General features: G+C 44.2%; 1 protein-coding gene across 1 annotated transcript in view; it reads left to right on the forward strand.

The window, feature by feature from the left end:
• The window catches only part of PPAPDC1A (phosphatidic acid phosphatase type 2 domain containing 1A), a gene marked incomplete at its 5' end in the record, with an annotated part of 95,381 nt that overhangs the window by 21,100 nt on the left and 46,936 nt on the right, over window positions 1-27,345 (forward strand). Inside the window, 3 exons of the mRNA XM_006831412.1 lie at window positions 9,326-9,416; window positions 15,233-15,296; window positions 17,112-17,236. Of these exons, the coding sequence (XP_006831475.1) occupies window positions 9,326-9,416; window positions 15,233-15,296; window positions 17,112-17,236 (280 nt within the window). The remainder of the gene's footprint in view (window positions 1-9,325; window positions 9,417-15,232; window positions 15,297-17,111; window positions 17,237-27,345) is intronic.

Raw genomic sequence — 27,345 nt, forward strand, 5'->3', positions numbered from 1 at the left:
TAAATATTTTAAGTCCTCTTCACTTTCAGCAAGCAAGGTGGTATCATCTGCATATCTCAGGTTGTTAATAAGTCTTCCTCCAATCCTGATGCCACGTTTTCCTTCATAGAACTCAGCTTCTCGTATTATTTGTTCAGCATACATATTGAACAAGTATGGTGAAAGAACACAACCCTTTACAGAGGTAAATGCTGTTAATTGTTGATGTATGGAGGGGATTGCAATCATGAAAGAAAAGTATGTGATTTGTTGAATGTAAAAGTGATGATCTGCTTGCTCTATAAACCTTCACTCAATTCACAATAAAAAGTCAAAAATAAATCAATCGAAAACAATGAAAAAGGAAAAAACCAGGGCAGGTACCAGACCCAGAGAGGAAAATATTCTGGAGTTTCCTTGCAACCACAGAACTCGTATAGTGGGTGTGCAAGGCTCTAAATGGAGTTCGTATAGGCCTAGATGTTACCTGTTTTGAGCACTCATCCAAAAGTAGTTCATGCATACCCCAAAGGTCCTGTGGGATCAGGGTATTTGTGTCCGAGAGAGCCAGCCAAGGACTTAAGTTCCTGCTAATCCAGGGCTGGCCAGAACCAGCTCTGCAGGTCTGGAGCAGGTCACACCTGAATCTGGGACCTGGGGTTAGTGCTGCTAGCTCTCAGCTTACTTTGCTGTGTGGCTCACCACTGTGTGGCTCTGACTGGGAGTCTGGTCACTAGGGTAATGCGGGGCACACAAAAAAATTACACACCGTTTTCTGCTAATCGGTAGTATTCCTCCGTGCCACCAACTACCCTCTGACTTCAAAGCCACCTGCAAAAGTTCAAGATGACCATGCTGTGCCTGTCTGCCACATAGATCACCTGCCTCCTTCCCACCCTCCTCCACATCTGTTCAGCTGCTTCTTCTAGTTAAGGCTAGTCCAGGTCTTCTCAGAGCTGGCTCTGCAGGTTTCGATCAGGGATCACTGAATTCAGGTACTGGTATTAGTGTGGATAGCTCCTGAGTCACTTTGATTGGGGTCACAACTGTGCCTTTTACCACCATACGGCTCAGACTGCAGGGAGACTGGGAGCTTCAATGGGTGGGAGCAGATCATGCCTCTGGTAATCAGGGGAATGCGGAGAACAAGAAAAAAAATGCTCCTTTATCTCCATGAGTCATCAGTCTGTCTTTGCAATAACTAATGCACTGTCTTGTCTCAAGAGCCACATCTGGCTGGCCAGCACAGGTCACCAGCTTATCTCTTGTCTTTGCAGTGTCTGTGCTGCTTCCTTTCCTAGTAAGCATTCAATCTACTTCTCTGTCCTTTCATCTAAAGCTCAGGGTCCCAGGACTATCATCTGCATCTCTTTCATTGGTTTTCCATAATTCTTTGGTGGAGGCTCTCTGAAGCCTTTCTACCTAGTCCGCCATCTTGCCACTCTCTGCCATAGGTTTTTATTATTATTAAACTATTTTATGGTTTGGGTGCAAGTATAACACAGCTAATTAAATACCCATTTAACAATTTGTTTTGTGCCATTGGTCATATTTTTTTCAGTGTGTCAGCTGTCTTATGATTTGTATTCTGGGTATTCTATTTCTATTCACCTGGTTTCCCTGCCCCCTTTGCCTCTCAGTCATAAATGTTGAACGTTCCGTCTCAGATAGATGATTTTTTTAAAAGACCCCAGTAACTACAAATGACGATGTATGTTTTATGAGCCAATCTTGCTATTTAACTAAAAGATGTCCTCGTAGAATTGTTTTGGTTGAAGCTTTAAAGAGTATCTCAAGGCATTAGTCTTGGGGAGTCCTCCAGTCTCAACCCATTCACGTAATTCTTGACTTTTTAAGAATTTGAATTCAGTTTCACATTTTGCTTCTATTTTTATCAAGATTTATTGATTGTATTCCAAATCAGAATGATCAGTTTTGGTCTCTGGGCACTCACTGCCTAGTTCTTCTGGTCTCAGAGTAGATGAGGTCATGGTTTGTGTAGACTAGTCCATAGAGTTTTTAGTGGCTGGTATTTTGGGAGCAGATGCTCAGGCCATTCTTCTGGTACACCTGTGGATGGACTCAGCCACCAAGTTTTCATCTAGAAATTGAGTGAATTAACCCAGGGATTCCTCAGGTGAGCTAATCATAACTTAATTCAACAGATATTTATAAACCACCTGCTCTGAGCGGAGCACTGTAGCTGGTACTGGGATTCCTAGCTGAATAAGACATGGTTCCTATTCTAGATGGAGACTTAGACATAAATGTCTGCATCAGAACTCAATTGGGGTCTTGAAGAATGAATGATAGGCATCTGCCAACATCTTTGCTTTTAAAATGAAATCTACTCCCGACCTACCCTTTGCCCCTGTCTCCTTTTCTCTAGTCACTGTATGTTTAGATGATTTAGCCTCATAGAATAGTATTGATTCTCTGTTGAGTTGGTAGCAGGGTCTCCAACTCAGAAGTGGGGTGCTTTGTAGAAAGTTGGAATAGAGTCAGTTTGGGGGAGGAGGCAGGAAGAGTGTTGCGGCTGGTTCATGATGGACAGTTTAATTTTCATGCTCTTTGTGGAAGTCCTAGACAGCTCTTTTCCTGACGACAGATGTCTTTGTTTTGCCACAGCCGGGCCTTTTCCAGGTGTCTGCCTGTCCTGACGTGTGTGCATCATCACTCAGCAGCACCGCCTCTCTGTCACATGCCGGAAATTAGGGCCTTTGGGACCCAGAGTTTCATCGGATGTGGATGAACCACAATGACAAGCTCTGCTCTGCCTCCCTCATCCCATCCTCACACCTGGCATCTCTGGCTTTGATCCCCTTCTGTTGTTCAAAGTTGCTGGTTGCTCTCGTCCTTCCCACTGCCATCAAGTTGATTTCAACTCCTATGTGTGGTGCTGTAGGATAAGCCCTGGCCTAGTAATCGTAAGGTTGGCAGTTCAAATCCACCAGCTGCTTTTGGAAACTCTATGCTGGGTCACTGAGTTGGTTCTGACTCGAAGGCACTCAACAACAACATAAAACCCTATAGGACAGAGTAGAGCTACTCCTTGTGGCTAACATCCCAATTCTTGGTGAATAGTTTTCCCTTAGAAATAGTGAAATGGTAGCCCAGGCCCAGCATGTATCTGATGCGAACTCTCTGTGGATTCTGTGGGTAGGTGGTTGGTGTGGGTTCTGAAGTGGTCTGCCTGGGTTCAGAAGCCAGCTTTGCCACTTACTCACTATATGAAAGCACTTAAATTCTCAGCGCCTCATTTTCCTTTTCTGAAAAAGAGGGTACTTTAACAGTGATCCCATCCTAAGTTGGTGTGAGATGAACATCAAATGGGATGACAGACACATTTTACTTTGTTGTTGTTGTTGAGTGCCGCTGAGTCAATTCCAACCCACAGTGACCCTGTGTAGGGCTTCCAAGGAGCAACTGATGAGCTTGAACCGCCAACCTTGTGATTCAAACCAACTTTGTAGTCCAGCGCATTAATCCACAGTGCCACACCAGGATTCCATTTTGCTAGTGGTGGTACATATAACTACCAGGGAATTTAGAGCCTAGCAACAGTACTTTGTTGTGGATATCAAGTTCTCAGTACCTGTCAGCCTTGTGGTTCTGACCTAAGCATATGTATTCAGCACCCTCTGTTCTTAACAAAGGAGAATGCAAACACAGAAAAGATCTTGTAGCATTCCCAAATTCCGGAGTAGCAGCGTTTGACTGGTTTAGTACTTCCGGTCTCTCTCAGATCTCACTTAATGAGCCCCAATCATTTGCTATCTTTCTACACTGGTCTCATTCCCAGGGTTGTTTTTCAGTCTTGGAAACATTAACTCAAAGAAAGATAATCCCAGGGGAAATTTCACTACACTTGCTGGTCTTCCATGTCCACACCTCTTTGGAGGTAGAATGCCTACTCTCCACTTCCATGTCTCTGTGTCTGACTTTGTCCACTCCATTAGCTTAGGCAGCATGGTAATAGCTTCTGATCACTTTCATCAGAAGAGTGAGAGGGGTCTGAACTCTGTGTAATTAAACCTGTGGTGTTGAGCAGAAGTTGGGGGCTTAGTCTCTCTTTGTCCTTTGACTCAGCTCAGAGGCCCTGGTGCCCCCAAAAGGAGATTCAGTCCCAAGCAGGTTGACTTCTGTAGGCCATCTCTGAATTCCAACATTTAGTTGAAAACTATTTGAGTGAAAGAGAGGAATGATGAAAGTAAGTCAGCATGTACCTGTCCTGATTTGAGAGTGATGCTGCTCTAGGCATGGCAGGTAAGTTTCCAAGAAGAAGGAATGAGATCAGGCCAAATGCTGGTAGGACATTCTTGTGGCAGGTGCCTTGTCTGACTTGGTCTGACAGTTGCATCCCCTGGTCTGTGTGAGATGGGGGAGCCTCAGGACCTCCTAGGAGCATTTTATTCTAGTCCTTCCAGGCTTAGCATTGACCCAGGAAGCATACTAGAGAAGATACTGTTACTCTTCCAGCTAGGGAAGGTGTGAACTGGGTTAAATTACATCCAGTCACTTTGGAAGTAGGGCTCCAATTAGGAACTGGAGGGCTGAGTGAGAGACGAATGTTAAAAGGAACCCCCTTGGACATTAAGCTATGAGCTGGGCACCAGCTGGACAGCTCTAATGGCTTCCCATCAATACGCCCTTAAGACAAATGATCTTCCATGTGTTGACTCTAGATACTGTGTGCTCGGATGCTTCTGTGATAGAATTTCTTGGAAATTCATAGGAAAAGTCTCCCCCACTTGTACTTTTTTTCTGGGTTCTAATTTCTGTCTACCACCACCTGTCACTTTATTGTACTGTGGGGGTTGTATTGTACTATGATGCTGGAAGCAATGCAATCATCATCTCCTGTACCAACAGCATCACCTATGATAAACAAGCTTCAGTGGAACTTCTAGACTAACACAGATTAGGAAGAAGGGTCTGACCCAAGGAAAACTTTATAGGTCACAACAGAACAGTGTCTGATCCACTTCCTTTGAATATGTCATCAGGAGGGATCAGTTGCTGGAGGAAGACATTATGTTTGGTGAGGTAGAGGGCCGGTGAGACTAAAGGAGACCTTCTATGAGGTGGATGGGTACAGTAGGTGCAGTGATGGACTCAAACATGTTGGTATTTATGAGTATGATGTAGGAATGGACAGTAGTTTATTCTGCTGTATTGTACACGAAAGATCACCATCAACTCAATGGTATCCGTCCATCTGTCCATCTATTTGTCCATCCACCCATCTGCCCATCCATCCATTCATCTGCCCATCCATCCATGCATCCATCATCCATTCATCCCTTCATCCATCCATCCATCCCTTCATACATACATACATCCATCCCTTCATCCATCCATCCATCCAGCCATCCATCCATCATCCATCCGTCTGTCCATCCATTCATCTGCCCTTGCATTCATCCATCCACTCATTCATGTAGCTATTCATCTATCCATTTCTGTCTAATCTTAGTGCATACAGGCTGGGGTGGTCTTGTAATGCCTCCTGCACTTTTGTTTTTCTTATCTTTAATGTTGGACTTGGTGGGGGTCTGCTTGCTTTTTAAGTGAGTGCCTATTTTTTATTAGAGTCCTGGTGTGGCAGAGTAAGATAAACAGTGGACTGCTAATCACAAGTCAGCGGTTCAAACCCACCAGCCGCACCTCTGAAACCCTATACAGGGTCTCTGTGAGTCAGAACCAACTCAACAGCACTTAACAACAATTAATCTTTTACTGGAAACTGGGCTTGTTTCTTACATTTGGGGACTTGTGGCCAGTCTATATATTGAGAGGTGCATAAGTTAAGAGGAACACGGGCATAAGTTTGCAGGCATGGTGTTTGCATTTGGGGGAAATAAGGAAGTCTTCTGCTTTGCCCTGCAGTGTGGCCTTCAGTGAGCAGGTACTTCAGTTGTCCCTCTGTAAACACTGGATGCAGGAGTTGAAGCTTGGCACCAGTGTTTCTAATCACCTGCATCAGAATCATTTGAGATGCTTGTTAAAGTGTGTAGATTAGCAGACCTGTCACATCAGCCACTTCAAGGGAATCAGCATCTTAACAAACTCTGCAGCTCCTCTGTGTGAGAGCCACATACTTCTCAACCAGGGGAAGGTTGCCTTTCATTATGTCCTGAATGGAAATTCTTGCATTCTCTGCCTTATCTCTGAGTCTTCCCTCTTACCACTTCCCTTAGGGCCTGTGTCCTCCTGGGGACAAGATTTGCTAGTTGACTTTTAAACAGTGGGAGTCATTCAGGGCCATGCCTGATAAGGAGGCTCATCCAACTATCACACATGGTCAGAAAGAAATGGTGGCAAGTACTAACAGGGGCTGGCTGACTTCCTGTGTCTTGTCAACTGTCTCGGAAGCCAGTTCCCAAAGAAGAATCCCCAGGATCTTTTTAGCATTGGCCATCTGATTGTGTAGAGCATCTCAATTACTTTTTGGAAGATCATACTCATTTGGACGAATTCAGATTTGATGAAAGAAAAGCATCTAATTAGCTTCCGTTGTTGTTAGGTCCTGCTGAGTGAGCTCCAACTCAGACATTTTCTGTACCACAGGATGAAACATTGCCCAGTCGACTGTGCCGTTCACACAGCTGCTGCGATGTTGGCGTCCACTGTTGCAGCCACTTATTGAGGGTCTTCCTCTTTGTCACCCACCGTCTACCAAGCATGATGTCCTTCTCCTGTGAATGATCCCTCCTGATGACATGTCCTAAGTATGCAAGATGAAGTTCCACTATCCTCACTCAAAGGAACATTCTAGCTGTACTTCTTCCAAGATAGATTGGTTCATTGTTTTGGAAGTTCTTCGTATACTCATTGTTCTTTGCCAACACCATAATCCAAAGGCATTCTTACTCATTGTTCAGCTTTTTCATGCTTATGAGGTGATTGAAAATACTATGACTTGGGTCAGCTGCACCTTCCCACATAAAAAAAAAAAAAAAAAAATCTAGCCATACTTTTTTGTTGTTGTTTTTAAATAGAAGTCTTTTAATTTCACTTCTGAATAAAACAAAACAAAATACTTTGCTCGTTTCTTTTTTCCTCCATTCCCACCAACTTGACCCAAACTACCATTTTATTTATTTATTTTAATATTCTTTCCAAATTTTTATTGTGAATTGAGTGAAGGTAAACAGACAAGATCATCAGCTTCACTTTCAACCAATCACACGTTTTGTGTCCTCTCAATAATTACTCTCCCCTCCCTGTAACAACAGTCATCCTGCTTCCTCCCTGTGGCTTCCCTTTTACATCTTAGTTTTCACAGATGAGCAAAACAAAAATATTTGATGTACACATACAAAACATAAAATATTTATTCATTTAAATGTCCAAAGGGCACATTTTGAAGCCAGCCTCCTACCTGCAGGCACACAGCCTTTCTCAGTCCAGGGGCCTGAAGTCCTCAGCTGCTCTCTGTCTCCATGCCATCACCTTTGCCACTGTCTCTCCTGTGACCGCTAGCACCCCTTTTCTGGGTAGGATCTCATGCTCCACTCATGTTCTTCTTTCTTTATGGTCCTGGGGTCCTCTGTTTCTGAAATGAAAGATTAACTACTCCCCACTTTTACTTACACATGGTCTACAATTTCACTGTGGCAATTGCAATTAATCATGATAACAATTACTCACAATTGAATCATAAAATCCTGTCACCATCATACTCCATTGCCTTTCACTGGATCCATCTGGAAAAGAGGAAAACTATTCATGGGGATTCTATCTTAACCCCCTCATTCTGAAACTAACCACACTCCTGAAAGCGAGTAAGCCAGCCACTTCACTCCTTTATTTGTTGTTGTTGTTAAGTGCCGTCGAGTCGGCTCCGACCCATAGCGACCCTGAATAGGGTTTCCAAGGAGCAGCTAGTGAGCTTGAACCACTGACCTTGCAGTTCAAACGACTTTGCAATCTGGCGCATTAACCCACAGCGCCACATCAGGACTCCTCATGCTTTTGTAGCCCCCCATTTTTCATAGCCAATGTCTAAGTCACCCATCCTTATCAACCCAGTGCACTGAGTTAATAAACTTGATCCTTGATATGAAGACTCCCTCTATTTCATTTGGAATTTTGAGCAACTGCCTCCATAAACAAAGGTCCAGTTCATCAAATTGTAGCAACTTCTGCTTGCTTGCAGTATCAGACTTCTTTATCTTCATCTGGTCAAGTTCTGGTCCGCTAGCCATCCAAGCTAGGTCAAATGGGTACTATCTGCAAGTTTGGGAGTTCATGCACACCTTCTTGCACTTCAGACCAGCTGGTCACCTCACTGTCAGCTCTAGCCCCCAGTTAGCCATACCTTTTTGAAATCCCTCTCCAGAAAGTGGTCCTCATTGGAAGCACTAAGATTTCTAAAGGTGTGAACTTTTTGGCCATTAGTAACTCCCCTCCACAAACCACATCAGCTGTGAATTGGGTAGATATTCAGTAATTTTTATGCTGTTATCCTAGGAAGCTATAATTAGAAGGGAGTAATATTAATGCTTTTTAAAGAAGTTTTTGGAATGTTTAAAACATCTTATAAATTATGGAATTATGAAATGTTGGGATAAAGACAAGATGTGGGAGGCTGAAGACCGAGCCTCCAAACCCTACCCTTGCTATTCAGCATTCACCAGCTGTGTGTTTGGGCACATCATTTAGCCCCCAGACCTGAGAAAACAGTCATGGGACCCTTTTGAGGACTTAAGGGACTCCTGTAGTTGTTAGTACCTGGCACAGTTCCTTCCTCATAGTAGGGTTTGTGTCTATTGGTGCATCTGATTTCACCCAGCAACTCACTAAGTAACTCACACATCTGTGTGCTCTGGGGAGGAAAGAGAATGGAGAAAGGGAAGAGGAGAAACTTCAAGCCACAGAAGGGTTGACCTCTGCCTTTCAAGAGAAAAAAATAATGGACAAACAAACACCAAAAGGGAATGGATTGAGGGAATGTAAGTAAGCCCCACTTGCTATCATGTTTATGTTGCAGAGAGAGATGGGGCTGCGAGGCCAAGGATTCCTTCACCCTCTGCAGAGGGGAGTTATTGGCTAAGATGGGGCATCATAATTATAGACTGTTGGTTTCTGTTTAAAAAGCCATCACTTTCAAGGTGGCTCCCTGCTATTACTAATCAATTATAACCCACAATCAGACCATCAGACTTTCAAGTGTGTGTAGTCCCGAAACAAAGATCTAAATTCTCCTTGTTTGCTTCAAGTCAGAAGTTCAGGAAGATCATTGAACTAGTGAGTCTAAATGAAGAAGCTAGCTTAGTGATCAATCAACCTTTCCGATGGTAAACCAGTGTCCTCATAAGGGATTATTTGTTATTTGTTCCAGGCGATTTCTTTCCTTACACCCCTGGCTGTTATTTGTGTGGTGAAAATTATCCGGAGGACAGACAAGACTGAAATGAAGGAAGCCTTCTTAGGTAGAGTATTCAGTTCTTGCTTCAGGGGATGGGGCTGGATTTAAGTAGACCATCCAGTTTAAGAAAAACAAACTGCAGTTACATTCATATGGTTTTTCTCTCGGTCAAATGAAGCTTGGAAGAAGCAAAGCAAGATGAGCTTTAAGCCCAAACAAGGGCCAGTGTGTAGTTGTTACCAATGGGATTGTCAGCGGCCACAGGCTGTTGCTGTCCTTTGTGCTGAATGTCTACGTGGGCACACATGCCAGCAATCTGTGCTTGGTCCCAAGACAAAGTGAATCTGAAACCTTATTACCACTAGACTGGTAGTCAGTAGAACCATTATGGGTAACTCAGAATTCAACCCAAAACTCCTTGACAAGTCATTGTTGACAAAAGGCAAAAATGGGCAAAGGGGAGTATAAAATAGGTGTTTTTAGCTAAGTGTGAAAGCAAGTCCCATACTTCAGTTTGGGGAAACTTTGAGCAGTTGAGGGGTGATTACTGTGTTAACAATATTGTAGTCTGTGTTCATTGACTGAACTTTGTCGTTGTTTATTTTAACACCATTGCTATAAATTCTCCCTGAGCTAAGCCACATCTACAAGTGATAGGAGTTTAGCATTCTTAGGACCCTCAGCATGTTAATCCCATGCTGAGTAAACAGTCACTTTAACAGATAACCAAAACAATCTGCCTGTGTAACAACCCACTGTAGGTGAGGTTTCAGCTTTGGGATCATTGTTGTTGTTGTTAAATGCCATCCAGTCAATTCTGACTGAGAGAGACCCCGTGTAGGGTTTCCAAAGAGCAGCTGTGGCTTTGAACTGCTGATCTTGTGGTTCGCGTTCCAGTGCTGACCCTAGAGTGCCACACCAGGAGTCCTTGTGATCATTGTTGTTGTTAAGTTCTGTCTAGTCAGTTCCAATCCATAGCGACCCTGTATAGGGTTTCTGTGGCTGGTGAGCTTGAACTGCTGAGCATGCAGTTCGAGCCAATTTTGCAATTGGTACTTTAACTCACAGTGCCACACCAGGACTCCTTGTGATCATTGTTGTTGATAAGCACCGTCCAGTGGAGTTGGTTCCCACCCATAGTGACCCTGTATAGAGTTTCCAAGGAGGAGCTGGAGAGCTTGAACCACCGACCTTGCAGTTCAGAAGGCTTTGCAGTCTGGCGCATTCTAGATTCTGTTTAGTTTGTCACATAGATAGTACCCAAACCCTCACCTACATTTTGCTGTGTCGAGAGCACATCCCATTAAGTGAAGCAGTGAGATAAGGAAAAATGAGATTCCTCCCTAAAGGCCATGCTTGCTCATTACTGGGCACAGAGGAAATGAACATGTAGCCAAATTGGGACTCTTATTTCTAGGCAAGCGGGTAAGGGTGAGGGTTGTAGCATAATTGAGGGCCTTCCTCACTGAGGCTGTACAGAAAACATGTCTTACATAACCAAGATCTGCTAGATGAAAAGAACAGACTCCCTCTGAAACCAGTGCACATCAATTAAGGACTGCATCACAAGGCTCCAAGAAGCAGTCTCATGGACACCCGAGGATGGGGGACAGGAAGTACAGAGGTGCTATGTGGGGAGCAGATAGGGAGCTGGGCCATCAAGAGTGGAGACTCACTGTCCCCCATCCACTCCAACTCACGTCCATCCCTGGCTGTGACTTGTCTTCTCTGTTCTCACACTTCATCATTCCTGCTGCCCCATACCTGTGGCTTGTGGGTGGCTTGGACTGCAGAGGTGGCTGCTTCTGCCCCAAATCTGTGTGACTGTCAGACTCCTGTGCTCACCATAACTTTCCTGTGTGTCTCACTCCAAACTTTGCAGATAGAGACTCTGGTCTGACTCATTTCTCAGCCTGTACATAATGTCCCATGGCTATAGACACCCTCTATCTGGTTATGTGTGCCCCAGGGCCAACCGCCTGGGTTTAGGGAGTTTTGTGAACACAGGGCCTGGGCTCATCTGCTGAGGTGACAGAAAAGGTCAGTTTCCCCAAGAAGGGAGTAGGTTCTTCCCTCCCCCGGTGTGGCTCGAGCAGCCAGGCAGTGTTTGGACATATATCACTGTGGTCCCCACAGTGTCCTTTTAGGAACCCTCTCAGCTGACCCGAAAGTCTTGGGGCTCATTGTTTATACTAGCCACTCATTTGGCACTGAGTCCCCAGATCCGTACCCTGACTGAGAATTGTCATTCATGGTTAGGTTTATAACTTACTGCTGGTCCCTGGGGTTGGACAGTTTTTATGGAAGCAAGTAGATCCCCATTACTTTCTGGACCTTTTCATACTCTGCTAAAGCTCCCTCAGGTGACATTGTAAAATTGAATACCATACTCACAAACACAGAAGGCAGAATTATTGGACATTGTTTTCCAAAATGAGAACCTGTCCTATAAAAATGATGAGGAGCCCCCTGTTTTGTAAAGTTATTGTTGTTTTAATCACGATTTTTAGGAAGTTTGGGGAGGGAAGAGTTAAGGACAGAAAACTGGGTGTCAGTTTCATTTCCCAGTGATCTCTGGAGTGCAACATGTTCTCAGGGAAGTTCTCAGATTTCTACTTTACTCAGGCCTCCTTAGTGGACTTAATGCATCTAAGCTGGGTTCCCAAAGGCTCCCCTTATCTGCCTCTACACAGTGCTGGGCCACCTCTGGGTAAAAGGTGTTAGCCAAGAGGATGTATATGTACCCCAGGGGCATCCAACTATAGGGATTTAAGCTGCAGTGTACCTGAAATGCATGCCATTGCTTGCTGACTCCACATTCTAATTCTGCTGCGCTGAGTTGAGGTGCGTTTCTCTATCAGTCAATCTAGTTTGTCCCTCTGATGCCTCTTTAGGCCTGCAGTGCTGTGGAATGCTAAAAATGGGGTCTTACAAACCCATCCCCCTCGCCTCTTGGTAATCAACAAGCATTCCTGATTGAGACCCCTGTTTCTCTGCTTGTCCAACACTTCCTGCTCTGATCTCAGCCAAACCTTCTCTTTGCATCAGCGAGAGGTCCCCACATTGGCCACCTTAGGGGTGTGCTGTTCATCAGTTCAGTTGACTTTCAGAACCCTGAGGTAACTTAGTAATAACAACTCTATCCTTAATAATGCCACCCCCCTTTCCAGCTCTTCTCTATCCCCTCCAGGTTTGGGGTCTGAGAGTGAAGTTGCCAGCTCTTGGTGGGTACCTCCCATGCATATAGATTTTAGCACTTTTTCGAGGAGTTGCTCTATGCTTGATAGTGTACCAACCTGGCTCAGGAAGTTAGAAACATGTACAGTCTCTGGATCGATGTACCAAGATCGATGGGACACGGTGGGATTTCCACTCCACTGATGATTCTTGCTCCCAGAGACCTTACCTGTGTGAAGAACTGGAGAAGGTTGAACCCAGCTCCACCCCACCAGGGTAAGGCAGCAGGGAACCCGCTGGACCAGTCCTAATGGAGAGAAGGGCACAGACATTTAAGGCTGCGTCTCAGACTGCCTTTAGGAGACAACACAAGAAGAGGACTGCCAATGTTCACACACATCCTCCCCTCTGTCAGGACTCTGAGGGAGAGAAAGAGTAAGCTGGCATTTTAGGAAGGAAGGGACCCTGTGTGCAAACTTCAGTTAGCGTCCCCATGCTAGGCTTCCATCAATACACCCCAGTTGCACGTCTAGCAACCTGCGATATGCAGATGATACAACCTTGCTTGCTGCAAGTGAAGAAGACTTAAAATATTTACTGATGGAGATCACAGAGCACAGTCTTCAGTATGGGCTGCACCTCAATTTTTGCAAGAAAACAAAAATCCTCACCACTGGACCAACAAACAACGTTCTTATCAATGGAAAAAGATTCATGTTGTCAAGGACTTCATTCTTCTTGGATCAACTATCAACACTCATGGAAATCAAACAACATATTGCATTAGGCAAATCTACTGCACAAGACCTTTTTAAAGTGTTGAAGAGCAAAGATGTCAGCTTGAGGACTAAGGCGCACCTGACCCAAGCCACATTATTTTCAATAACCTTATTTGTATGCAAAAGCTGGACAGTGAATAAGGAAGACCATAGAAGAATTGATGCTTTTGAGTTATGGTGTTAGAGGAGAATATTGAAAGTGCCATGGGCTGCCAAAAGAACAAACAGATCTGTGTTGGAAGAAGTGAAGCCAGAGTGCTCTTTGGAAGCCAGGATGGCCAAACTTCATCTGTCATACTTTGGACATATTGTCAGGAGGGATCAGTCATTGGAGAAGGATATATCATGTTTGGTAAGGTGGAGGGTCAGAGAAAAAGAGGCAGACTCCCAGTGAGATGGATTGGCCAAGTGGCAGCATCAATGGGCTCAAGCATGACAACAGTTGTGAGGTTGGCCCATGACTGAGCAGTGCTTCATTCTGTTGTGCACAGGATCGCTATGAGTTGGTACAGACTTGATGGCACCTAACAACAACAACAACAAAGTTAGTGCTGAGTTGTTGCACCAAGCTCGGCTCTCACCCCTGCAGCCATCACTTCTTTATTCCCACTCCACTCTTGATGTTGCTGTTAAGTGCCATCCAGTCGGTTTCGACTCATAGTGATCCTATATAGGGTTTCCAAGGAGTGGCTGGTGAACTTGAATTGACGACCTTGTGGTTCAAACTGGCCTTGCAGTCCGGTGCCACACCAGTACCCCACTCTTAGATGGCTCCTTTCCCTTTGTCATAGGTCTGCATTTGAACTTAACCTCCCACCCCATCCTCTCCACTTCTGCCTACTTATCACAAGTAGGCAGATCTTATCCCCATCTCTGTGGCCTGAGCTGGCTGTGCTGTAGCTACTGAGTTGAGCATTCCCTGGCGTTTTCTGTTTGTGGAACAACATATTTGTCTCCCTTGGTGACCACAAAGTTCTCTAGGCAGCACCTTCTCGAAAACACCCCTCCACTGCTACGTTCCTACATAAATCTCCACGAGGATTGAACTGTTCATACTTGCCAGAAGGAAATGGTAACACACATGCATTATTAGTCAGCAGAGCAATGGAACCAGGGCAGCAGTAAGTGTCTCTCGCTTATGCAAGGGGATTCACCTTCCGTCACATTGATGCCACTCTTGATCAACCACGGGAGAACTGTCCAAGGTCCTTATAAGGATAATTCTATGGCTCCTGCCTTTGAGCGATCCTACTTCATCAAGCAAAGTCCTTTCAAGCTGCCGGGAGGAAGTCCCTCTGCTGTATATTTTAAAATAATGAATTCCAGAAACTCCTGCTGTTTTAAGTGGCACAAATCAACAAACCTCTGAAAACCCAGTGAGGCTTTCGACTCTTGATCTTCTGGGAAACAGAAATTTGTTTGAAAACTAGTGGGCAGTTGTGGGCGATGATGGGTCAACCATGAGATCGTCCCAGAGTGGGCTGTCCCGTTCTGCATTGAGATTCCAGCCGTGGCCCTGATTGGAATGATGTCCGAGAGGTTTGCCAGAAGGAAATAAAAAAGTCATGTTTCTTGCTACCAGTAAAAGAAATGACAATTCTGTAGTATTAAATCTGAAGCTATCAGCCCAGAACATGATGAATGGGCTTCTCTTGATGTTGAAATTTTCAGTCAAGGAGGAAAGATAAATTTCATGTCAGAGGGGCCGGGGGTTTTATGAGTCACTCTCCAAAGTCCTCCCCTAATTACATTTTGCCCTAGCAACCCAGACTTCCTCCAGTTGTTTTTTAAAGGATTGGTTTGGGTTTCATTCAGGCATACATTAAGGAGCATTCTAATGTCATAGTGATGATGATGATGACAACGATGATGATTTTGCTCTGAGAGTCAGCCCGTTATTTTATCTGTTGCTTTTGTTTTCCAGCGGTGTCCTTGGCTCTTGCTTTGAATGGAGTCTGCACAAACACTATTAAATTAATAGTGGGCAGGTAAGTTCCAGAAAGAAGCACATGGTGACTTAGACTCTCAAAACCCAAGGTCCTCTGTGGAGGGACCTTGCACAATGATCCATAGTGTAGGCTCTGGTCAGAGGACTCTGCTTGGGACAGTTTGGAATATCTGTAGTTTGCCTTTAGTTGCTGTCCTTCTGGGTTTTATGACCTCAGCACAGATCTACCATCTCCTTTGAATTATGAACCCTCTGGTCTAGAAAACAAGAAATCAGTAGGAAAGATTCACCGACCATAATTCTTGTGGGCCAGTTGGTCACGTGGGATCTATTGATTTATTGACAGCAGACTGCTGTCCCAGGTCCTTACCAGAGACACTCTCTTGGTAGTTTTGGCCTGTAGTAAACAAACAAATAGGATGATGTATATATTGTTCTTTTGGAGGACCGGGAGTTACAATTACAATTTGAACTTCAACTTATGACACATTTTTCTTACTTCTTGTGAGAGACAGTGTCTCTTCTCCATTTATCTGGCCTCCTCCCCCGACTGCCATGGGTGTGAAGCAGTCTCTGCAGAAATCAGCAATCACAGGCTCTCAGTTCCACTGAGTTTGACCTTGACTAGTGGTTCCTCTAGACACAGAAGATCCTTTCTTAGGAGCTGAGCATTTATTGATGATCTACTTGGCATAGAGTGCTGGTCTGTCTCTTGGTGGGGTGAACAATGGGCAAACATTGGGCAATGCATGACCCAGGGCTGCAGTGCTCTGCCAGCTGGGAGTGCTAAAGAGTCATCAGTGGGCCCTGAGAAAATGATGATTCTTAGTCCCCAACCCAGCCACAGATGAAGAGGCACTAGTCACCTGGGAGAGGCACAATGTCTCTACCTAGAGCCCCGATCTGATATGTACAGAGAAGGACATAGGGTCTGCCACCAGCTCTACAGCATCCCGGGGCGACATCCTCATTCATACACCTGTTGAATCTATGAGACTTGATTGACCCTCACACATCCATCAGAGAATCCTCATGCATCCTCACATGGGTGAGACAGTGAAAGCTTGAGGTGAAGTGTGTCAACAGGAGAATCCCACTGCTGGGAGCCAGAGTTCACCTTTGTGTGTGACCTGGTTCAAACGTAATCTTTCTAAGCCTGGCTTTTCTCACCTGTAAAAGGAGAGCGCTGGGGTCCACAGGAAGAAACAGACAGTAGGATGCCTGGGAGTGCTCAGCACTGGGTCTAGTACCAATGAGTCCTCAGTGAATGTTAGCTGTGGTTGCTATGGGAGGCTTGGCTTCAGGACCAGCTTAAACCCCATTTCCTCTGAAGGTCACCTGGGTGACCGTGTTCTCTATCCCAGAGCTGAGCCGTCACCTCGTCCGCCCGAACTTAAGAGAGATCTGCTATTTGAGAAAGGAAAATTGGCCCCTGGAGGCATGGATCCTGGAAGCAGCCCCTGAATTGTTGGAGCATTAGGTGGGCCAGGAACTACCCTTTACTCTGGACCCTGTGCTTAAGTACCTCTGTGCAACATCTCTGTGCACCTTTGGGGAAGTGTTGATTACCCCCGTTTTCAGATGTGGAAATTGAAACTTGGAGGCGTGACCTCCCCAAGGTGATGGGCTACTAAGTGGTAGAAATGGAATTTGAACTCAACTATCTTCCAACCCTGAAGCCTGAGTTTCCTCCAAGGCCACCTTGTCTATTCCATGGGGAGGCCCTCTTTTGATGGCAGAGGGGCCCTGAGAAAGTAGCTCGGGGGGTGAGGGCAGTGGGGTATGGTGGGGCAGCTTGGGGTTCATTTGCAATGGCAGCATTTTATAGTGAAAATGTCCATGGTGTCTTTTGTAGACCTCGCCCCGATTTCTTTTACCGCTGCTTTCCAGATGGAGTGATGAACTCAGAAATGCACTGCACAGGTGACCCTGACCTGGTGTCCGAGGGCCGCAAAAGCTTCCCCAGCATCCATTCCTCCTGTAAGTTCAGTGGCTGGGGAGGCTCGTCACTTCCTGGGGCCATGTTTTCAGATCGCTTTCTTTGGGAAGTGGAGAGAAAAGTGTTGGTATATGAATGCGGAGCCCAGTCCATTTGTCCTCACTGTGGAGTGCTTGGCTCGTGACAAGATGTTCAGCAGGTGGGAGTAAGGCAGGGGAGGAGGTGTCAGAACATTATATTGCTGCTTTCCTGTGCTCGGCAGCCTGAATGCGTGACACTTCACCCTTCAGTGTGTGACTGAAGACCTGGACTCATCCAAGGGACTTTGCTCATGTTTCTTACGGTGCTTTTCAGACCAGCGGCACTAAAGCTTATTCCTTCATGGAAGCTATTTTGTCACACACACACACACACACACACACAAATACGTAGTTTGATATATGGGTTGGTTCTAGTCTTAAGGCAATGACTGAATGGTATGAATCTGGAGCGGTTGTGGGTATAGTGGAAAGAACACAGGTCTCACACATGGGTTTGATGAACACATGTGTTACAAATGTGGGCTCAGATCCTGACTCCACCACCTGTTAGCTCTCTGAGTTAAGCTCTGTGTATTTGAGTTCCTCCTATGTAAATGGAAGACTAAGGTGCACCTGACAGACATAAGCCAGGGTCTTCTCAGCCATCTCATATGCATGTGAAAGATGGACCATGAGTAAGGAAGGCAAAAGAATAATTGATACCTCTGAATTATGGTGTTGGAGGAGAATAGTAAATGAAGAACAAGTAAGAAGAACCAACAAATCTGTCTTGGAAGAAGTGTAGCCAGAATGCTTCTTAGGAGGATGACAAGACTTTGTCTCATGTATTTTGGACATGTTGTCAGGAAGGACCAATCCCTGGAGAAGGAAGGACATCATATTTGGGAAAGTAGAGGGTCAGTGAAAAGAGGAAGACTCTACATCGGCACAGTAGTTGCAACAATGGACTCAAACACAGCAATGATCGTGAGGATGGGGCAGAATGAAGCAGTGTTTAGTTCTGATATATATGGGGTTGCTGTGAGCCAGAATGAACTTGATGGCATCTAACAACGCTATGTGCTATTTACGCTCTATGTAGTACTGCAGTGGTGATCAGAATAAATGATGCTTGTCACTAGCATGTCTGCAGCATCCACCATCCCCAAATTTCTCAATGCATTATCTTTTTTAGTCCTCTCAGTGCATATCAAACACTCATAAACACTATTTATAAGCAGTAGATATGCATATCGTTATTTACTAACAGAGTTGAAATTTCCAGAATATTCTGGCTCTTATCTTCATTCAATCCAGAAATGTTTATTGAGTGACTCAGATGCCAGGCCCTCTGACAGCAGTTGGGGACGTGAAGATAAATAGTTCAAGCTCTTGGGTGCCAAAGCTCATGGCAGAATTCAGAGCTAGGTTGACTTGTCTTGGAATACTTGCAGAAGAACCATGACCAAGGTCACTGCTTGGGAGAAGACAGGCTACCTCCATTCTTCATCATCCCAATTCCTTAATGCCTCATGTATCTGATTGTTGTTTATCACTGGCAAGTGTTGTTACCTTAATCTTAATGTTATTACTTTAAATCAATGCCTAAAGTACACCTTAACAGTGATTTGATCAAAAAGTAACTGGATGCTCTTTTATTGGGAGTGGCTGTATGAACATTTTGTTTAGAGCTGTTAGAAATGAGGCTCTGTCATCTACAAGATACTGAGGTGCAGAGACTCCAAAATATACCACCCCGAGTCCACACACCAGTCTTGGCAATATATGGCATGTTCTCATTTTATACATGAGAATGCTGAGGCTTCTTCAGACTCAAGAGCTTATCTAAGGAGTCTTAGCTTGTCTTCCCGCCAGCCTCTTACACGATGGTGTCTCCAGGCTTTTAGTGATTCAATGCAGAGGACTCATTAAATAACTGATGCACTGTCTCCTCTGGTTGGTGATGTAGATGGAGCCCTTAACTTTTAGTGGGAAGGATTGGCTTCAGTATTGAGGGGAGTCAGAGAAAGCAGTTTACTGTGTGATGGTTGTTTTTTTTTTAAATGTCCTCTGAGGTTCAATATTACAAGAAGCTCAGCAATGAATGAAGATCTAGCATTCAAGCTTCTTCTGTAACCTTCCATCACTTCAAGCACTTAAGACAGCACACTCTGAAATAACATTTTAAGTGAGTTCCAGAGAGATAGAAGCTCCTGGCTGGAGGCATTCCTGCCGAATGGAGTTACCGTGGCCTCTTGTCAGGGATTTCCATGCTGATGGTGTTTACATGTACCTGGAGCTGTGTCCATCTGAGACCCGTTCCCATCGCTTCTCCTTCTAGGTCCAATCATGCTCTCAGTGTTTTATAGGATCTGTTCTGTTCTCCCAAAGACTTGATGTTGAGTTTTAAGGAGCTTCAAAAACACAAAGTTAGAAATTGCACTTTGTAGGAAAGCCTTAGGGGGCCTGGTGACACACTGATTAAGCACTTGGCTGTTAACCACAAGGTTGGTAGTTTGAAGCCACCTGCTGTTTTGCAGAAGAAAGACATGGCAGTCTGTCTCCCTAAAAATCTATAGCCTAGGAGATCCTTTGTGCCGATTCCATTCTCTCCTAGAGGGAGACATGGGGTGGGTTGAAGTCAACTTGATAGCAATTTGGGGTTTTGGAAAACCTTAATCCTGGCCTTTCAAATGACTGACTGAAGACCATACCACCATTTAGTGCCTACTGTTACATCTGATCTTGTGAAGGAAATAGCTGTCAAGTGAATACATCAAGTTGGCAGGCTGCTGGTCCACAGGGATAAGAGGCCAGACCCTACAAAAATACTGATTTTAGATGTGCATTCTCTCTCTCATCACCAGTGCATTTCTGGCAGGCCTGCTCTCAGTGGCCTTGTCAAATGCATAGCTGCTGATCTGATTGGTGCTAGACAAGCTTTTTGACAGGCAAAGCAGAGGGGCAGCGAAAAAGAGGACAACCCTGGTTGAGATGGATTGACACCTTGGCTGCAGCGATGAGCTCAAGCCCAGCAGCGACTCTGAGGAGGGTGCAGGACCCCAGCGTGTGTTCCCTGCTGTTGTACATGGGGTTGCTAGGAGCTGAAACTGACCTGACAACACCTAGCAATAGCTAATTATCTTTTGTTTCAGACACTACTTAAAATGTCAACTATTTTTATTGCCAGACCAGAATCCTAGGAGCTTCTAGGCTTTGGTCATGATATTTACATCAGCTCTCTTTCCCATTAAGACGGGTTGGTGGTTGGCTTGAGAGGCATAGCCATATCCACTTAGAAAAACCACCCATGCTGTCTTCTGGATTTCCTATTGTAATCAATTAGGATTCTGAGGGGTTGTTCTGACCCTTTACCCTCAGGACTCCCATGTTTTAATACACTCTTTTGATCTTAAAAAAAAAAAAGCAATTTTATAGACTGGGCTTGCGAGACTGGACAGAAGAATCCTGGACCAAGGGGTTTCTCCAGACAATCTCCCTACGCTAGGGAAACACGGTTGTTGTCTCGCTGAGGTTACAGATCATTGAAAACTTGGGTTGCTGTTAATGTCCTCACACCATCCTGCAGACCAGTTGGTTTTCTTGGAACTTACAACCATTGATTTCTTTTGGAAACAAAGCATCTTGCTTTTAATCTGCCCAAAGCAGCCAAACAACATTCATTGGGAGAACTCAGGCAACAAACTGTTGGAAAACCTCGTGTTCCCATGGCTGTTTGTAAAGGACTTGCTCGGTAAGGCAGTCTAAGTCACCCTTGATTGGAAAAACTGAGATCACAGTTTCAAAGAGTTAGTGGTTTCCTTCAGAATTAGGAGAAACTTGAATTTAAAGTGAGGACCAATGAGGTAGCTGCCCCAGAGTGTGGAAGACAGGGATATTCTAAAAAGGGAATGGTTTCTCCTCGTCTAACCTCTGAACTCTATTTTTCATTGGGTGTTGCTTTGAGTTCTGAATGAGAATAACTAGATTTCAGAAAGAAAGATAGAAAACAAAACCCACAAATTTATTAATACCCACTTATATGCAATAGGAAGGTTTTTTCCTGTAAAACTGAGGGGACTGGATAAAGAGGTACTTTGTTTGTTGTTGTTGTTAGGTGTCAGTGAGTCGGTACCAATTCATAGTGACCTTATGCACAACAGAATGAAACACTGCCCGATCCTGGGCCAACCTCAAAATTGTTGCTACATTTGAGCCCATTGATGGTGTCACTTTGCCAATCCTGTTGTTTATGGGTTAATAAACTACAGCCCGTTGATCAAATCTGGTGGCTGGCTATTTTAGAAAATAAAGTTTGATTGGAAAACAGCCACATCAGTTTGTTTACAAGTTGTCTACGGAGCTTTAGTCTGTGATGGTAGAGTTAAGTGGGCTGTGAAAGAGCTTACAAAGCTGAAGACAATTACTATATCGCCTTTTACAGAGTAAGCTGCCCAACCCATGCTGTTGCTCATATTCCAAACAAATAATATGAAAATGTGGCTCTGTAGGGTAAGCACCAGACTTCAAACTGCAAGGTCGGCTGTTCAAACCCATCAGCTCCTCTTCGAACACTCTATACAGGGTCACTATGAGCCAGGACAGACTCAAGGGCTCTTAACAACAGCAAGGCAAGAACAAAGCCCTCAAATGATACATGTTGATGCTTCATTTGAAAACAACTCCATTGCAGTATAAAAGGGGACCTTTGCCCAATAATTATAGCCTATGGGGTACGTTGTTTAATGACAGAGAAGGTTGAAATGGCATATCTGACTGTTGGTGATTCACCCGACATCTGCTGAGCACTTACTGCCCAGTAGGTACCAGACTAGAAGCTGGAGACGATACACTTGGCCCATATCCTCTTAGAGGACAAGTACAAAGCCCAGTGTTCTAGAAGAGAGGGGAGGCAGGATTACCAGTCAGATGATAAGAGAAGACTCCGTGGAGGAAAAGCTCCTTGTAATAAAGCTTCCTTTGAATGAATAGATTGGCATTATGTGTTTTCAGAACCTTTGTGCTTGACATTATCTTCATTCTGCTCTCTAGCTTGGTATAGAATATTCTAGACTGAAAATCATTTCCACTCAGAATTGTAATTTACACTGATGGCATTCCTTGTTTTTGTTTTATATTCTCTTTCTAGAACCTTGTAATGATCCTTTGTCAATCTCTAGCCCTTCAGTAGGTCTGCTACATCTGAAAATTCAGGTACTTCCCTTCTGCATTCTCTGTTCTTTCTTTCAGGAACTCCTATTAGGCAAATATTGACTCTGCTTGATCCATCTTATCTTTTATTCACTCCTCTGGAAGATTTTTTTGTACTCACTTTTCTGTTGAGTTTTCATTTCCAAGGTTTCTTTCTTGAATTCTATGTTTGTTTTTTTAAGGTAATACCACCCTGTTTGATTCTGGGTATAATCTCTTTCCTCCCTTTGTGTGCAGATTTCAGCTGCCCCTCCCTTGACTTTATTTTGTTTGTCTTGACATCCATCTTTTGTGATGGAAGCTTCTCCTTACTTTTGGTTGATTGCTGGCTGGGTGTTCTTATGTAAAACTGGAGTCCTTGTGCTAAATGGGTGGGGCTCCTGTGGCCCCACTGAGGGACAGAGTTGGGTTCTTCCTGGGTTGCCCCCAAGTGCTAGCATCTGGCCCTTCCCCGGAGACTGTTTTGCCACCCATGGGGAGGTTCCTTCAGGCTCTTGCCTGGTATCTGTGTGTCTGACATTCTGGGAACTGTACAGAAAGGGTCATGGATTCTCATGGTTCAGTTTGCAGACTTGAACTTCATCTCTCTGTTTAGGGGCTGGTTACTCAGCACTGCCTTCTCATGGTCTGATTTACTCCAAGTCCAGAGCGTCATGTGATTAAACCTTCTGTTTTCAAGAGTTGGGAAGGAGTAGTTTCCTGACTTTGCAGGATGAGGTGGAGACAAGAGTTCAGCTCCTGTGTCTATTGGGTGTTCCACCCACTTCATTGTTTTCAGCCCTGTGTCTCACCAGTACCTTCTGCTGAACTTGGTGCTACCAGCTCCAGAGTGTGGCAAAGCCCTGTCGTATATTGTCCTCCTAGTTTTCTTTAAGGTAGAATTTGTCTTCCTGTTGTTCATTTCTGCTATGAAAACTCAGAAATACTACCCTAATGCTCTAATGCCTTTGTTTGCAGAACTCCCATGGTTAGTGTAACTTTTGAAGAGAGTCCTTGAGCTTTGAGCATACAGAGGAAAACCTTTCTGCAGGCTGAGGCTCTGGGGAGTTTGTTTCTTTCTTTCTGCTGAATCTAAATGGGTTTAACTAAGAATCGAGATACTGTCACAGGCTATCACCAGCCAAGTTTAGCCCCACCAAGCATGGATATTTACTATTATAAACCAGCTGGTTCTTAGGTAGACTTTTGCATCAAGTAGCAGGAGGAAACTGCTAGGTTCATTTATTCTGCATTCGTTAATGAAATGAAATTGCTATCAAGGGGTTTTGCTTGGAGATGGGAATCTTGGAAAACGCCATCCTGTTGTTCTTTATTTAAAAGTTGTATCAAATAGCATGAACTACTTCAGCCAGGGGTTTAGCCAGGACAAGCTGGTGACTGTTGGTCTGAGGTCAGCTCGACTACTATGGTTTCTCTTATGTCTTAAAAAAGAAAGTTTCCAGGTTCATGGTCATCTCAGTGGGCCTCAGTAAACTTAGAAAGACTCACTCATACCTCTCCCCACCCTTAATTTTCTATTATACTGCATCTTAAGCATCCAAGACCATTTAGAGGTGTTGGAAAGCAATTGTATAACTTCCTCTTTTTTTAAAGTTTTTATTGTGAATTATGTGATAGTTTACATGGGAGAACATTAGCTTTACGTTCATCCTATCATATATCGTTTCATTGCCATGGTGCATTGCCCTCCATGCATCATCAACCAACCAAAGGGTATATACCCTGCAAGCCTGCCCCCGGTCGTCAGCACACAGCCCCTCTACCTCTCAGAGTCTAAAGTCCCCAGCCCCTCCATCTCTCTGTCATCATCTCTGCCTCCATCTCTGGCATCACTGCTTCTCTGAGTAGGGTCCCACTCTCCACTCTTCTCCCTTGATGGTCCCAGGAACCTCCACTCCTAGACTGCAGTCAGTCAATCCCCTCCTATTGCTACAAAATGTCTACCTTTTTACATTTCCAACTCTCACAGTTAGTCCTGATAATAATTATTCACTATTGTATCACAAGAGACTGATTATCTGCATCTCCTTTCATCAGCCCCGCCCAGACAAATTGGATACTACTCAGTGGAGATTCTGTCTTCCTTCGAACCCTCTGGATCTAGGTTCCCTCTTGAAAGTTTGTAAGCCAGTCTGTCTAACTTTGTCATCCAGGCAAAACCTCTAACTGAATGCTGGAAAGGCTGACTTTCAGGATGCCCAGCTTCATGGAGAAAGATTGTCAGACAAATGTTTTGGGAATGTTTTCTGCCAGCAGTGGTGTACCTATTTTCTTAATGAGATCTCTGATGAGCAGTCGTTTATAAATATTTGATTAAATCAATCAGATTGATCACTTTTTTCTTTCCTCTCATGGGTATTGCTTGCCAAGCCCTGCCTGTGGTTGTGTGCTGTTGAGTCGTTTCCTATTCATGTTGTTGTTGTTGTTAAGTGCTGTCGAGTTGATTCCAACCCATAGCGACCCTGTATAGGGTTTCCAAGGAGCAGCTGAATGGCAACCCTATATAGGGCTTCTAAGAGGAGCTGATGGGTTTGAACTGCTGATCTTGCATCTAGCAGTCCAGTGCTTACCTTACAGTGCCACACCAGGGCTTAGGTCCTGCTTTCAAGTTGCAAAGATCTCCTATATTCCTTCAAAAACTTTAGAGTTGTGGGGTTTTTATTTAGGGCTTGGAGGTAGCGTTTGACATTCATTACTTTTTCAGACTGACATTCTATGTTTTTCAACACCATTTGGTAAAAATAAAAAACAAAACTTGCTGCATTGAATTGCTTTGGCATCTGCGTGAAAAATTAATAGACCGTCTAAGTGTGGACTGTTTTAGATTCTATGCTTTCCATTAATCAGAGTGCCTATTCTATGCCAGAACCACACTGTATTATTGTTGCTTTATGATAAACCTTGACGCGTGTACTTTAACTTTTGTTTCTGTTTCTAGGTTGTTTCGGCAATTGTTGTAAAATGCTGTTGAGTTGGTTCCGACTCATGGCAACCCTATATAAGGTTTCCAAGACTGTAAATCTTTGCAGGAGCAGAAAGCCTCACCTTTGGCAGTTGTGGGGCCTTTGTACAAAGAGCCCTGGTGGCATAGTAGATTACACACTGGGCTGCTAACCACAAGGTCAGTGGTTCAAATCCATCCAGGGAGAAAGTTGAGGCTATATACTTACTTATGTGAAAATTTACACTCTCAGAAACCCAAAGGCACAGTTCTCCTCTGAGCTATGGATGGGCCATTGATCATCATTGACTTGAAGGCAGTGGGTTGGGGGGGGGGTTGTGTTTCCATACGTATTTTACAACAGGTTGTAAATTTCTCTAAGAACTCCATTGGGATTATGATTGGGATTTATAGATTGCTTTGGAGGAGAATTGTTGTTGTTGTTGTTGTTAAGTGCCGTCGAGTCAGTTCCGACCCATAGCGACCCTGTACAGGGTTTCCGAGGGTGTAAATCTTTACGGGAGTAGAAAGCCTCATCTTTCTCCCGCGGAGCGGCTGGTAGTTTCGAACCGCTGACCTTAAGATTCGCAGCCCGATTCGTAACCACTACGCTACCAGAGCTCCTTTTGGAGGAGAATTGGCATCTGTAAATTATAATACTGAGGTTTCCCATTTATAAGCATAGTATAATGTTGTTGTTGTCTGCTATTGAATTGATTCTGACTCAGTGACCCTATATGATAGAATGCAACTGTCTGTCCCACGGGGTTTCCTAGGTCGTGTCTTTATGAAAACAGATCTCCCGGTCCTGTCTTCCATGGAAAGAAATTCTTTAATTTTTCTAAGTAAAATAGTTACGGTTTTCATTGTAGAGATCTTGTGCATTTTTTGTATCATTTAATAGCTTTATTGAAGTCCTGGTGTGGATAATGCACTGGACCACAAGGTCGGTGGTTCAAACTCACTAGCCACTCCTCAGAAATGGCACTTACCAACAACACTGAAATAGAATTCACATACAGGTTACCCAAGTCAAGTATAATTCATTGTTTCTAATGGGTTCATATGGTTGTGCAAACACCACCACAACCTAGCATGACAACATTTTTATCATCCCTGAACAAAACCCTATACTCATTCGCTGTCATTCCCCTTCCTTACCCCTACCCACCAAGTGCCTGGCAACCACTAATCTAGTTTCTAGCTCTATGGATTTTCCTATTCTGAATATTTAATATGAATGGGATTACATAACATGCGCTTGTTTGTAATGGCTTTTTCACTGAACGTGTGTTCAAGATTCATTCATGTTGTAGACATATCAGTACTTCATTTCGTCTGTTTCAGATTAATATTGCATTGCATGGATTTGCCGCATTATCTTATTTATTCATCTGTCAGTTTATGGACATTTTGACTGTCTTTACTTATTAGCTTTATAATACTACTAAGAACATTTGTGAGTAATTTCTTTGTGTGGAGATGTATTTGAAGATCTTTTAGGTACATGATGCAGTGGGTAAAGTGTTTGCTAACTGAAAAGTTGGTGGTTTGAATCCAGCAGGTGGTCCGTGAGAGAAAGATGTCACTGTCTGCTTCCCTGAAGATTTATAGCAGTGGACCCTATGGAGCAGTTTTAGTCTGTCCTATAGGGTCACAGTTTTCCCACATCCTCAACAACACATTATTAGTTGTCTTTTATTATCGCCATCCTACGGGATTTGAAGGAGCCCTGGTGGCATCATGGATTAAGTGTTGAGCTGTTAACCATCACATAGCCAGCAGTTCAAACCCACCAGGATGTCCGTGGGAGAAAGATGAGGCTGTCTCTTCCCATGAAGATTTGCAGTCTTAGAAACCCTTACCTCTGCTCTGTCCTACAGGGTCTCCGTGAATCACAATGAACTCAATGACAAAGGTTTTGTTTGTTTGTAATCTCATCTTTGTTTTGATTTGCATTTCCCTAAGGACTGATTTC

The sequence above is a fragment of the Chrysochloris asiatica genome, unplaced genomic scaffold, assembly GCF_000296735.1.
Source record: "Chrysochloris asiatica unplaced genomic scaffold, ChrAsi1.0 scaffold00003, whole genome shotgun sequence".
NCBI classification, from domain to species: domain Eukaryota; kingdom Metazoa; phylum Chordata; class Mammalia; order Afrosoricida; family Chrysochloridae; genus Chrysochloris; species Chrysochloris asiatica.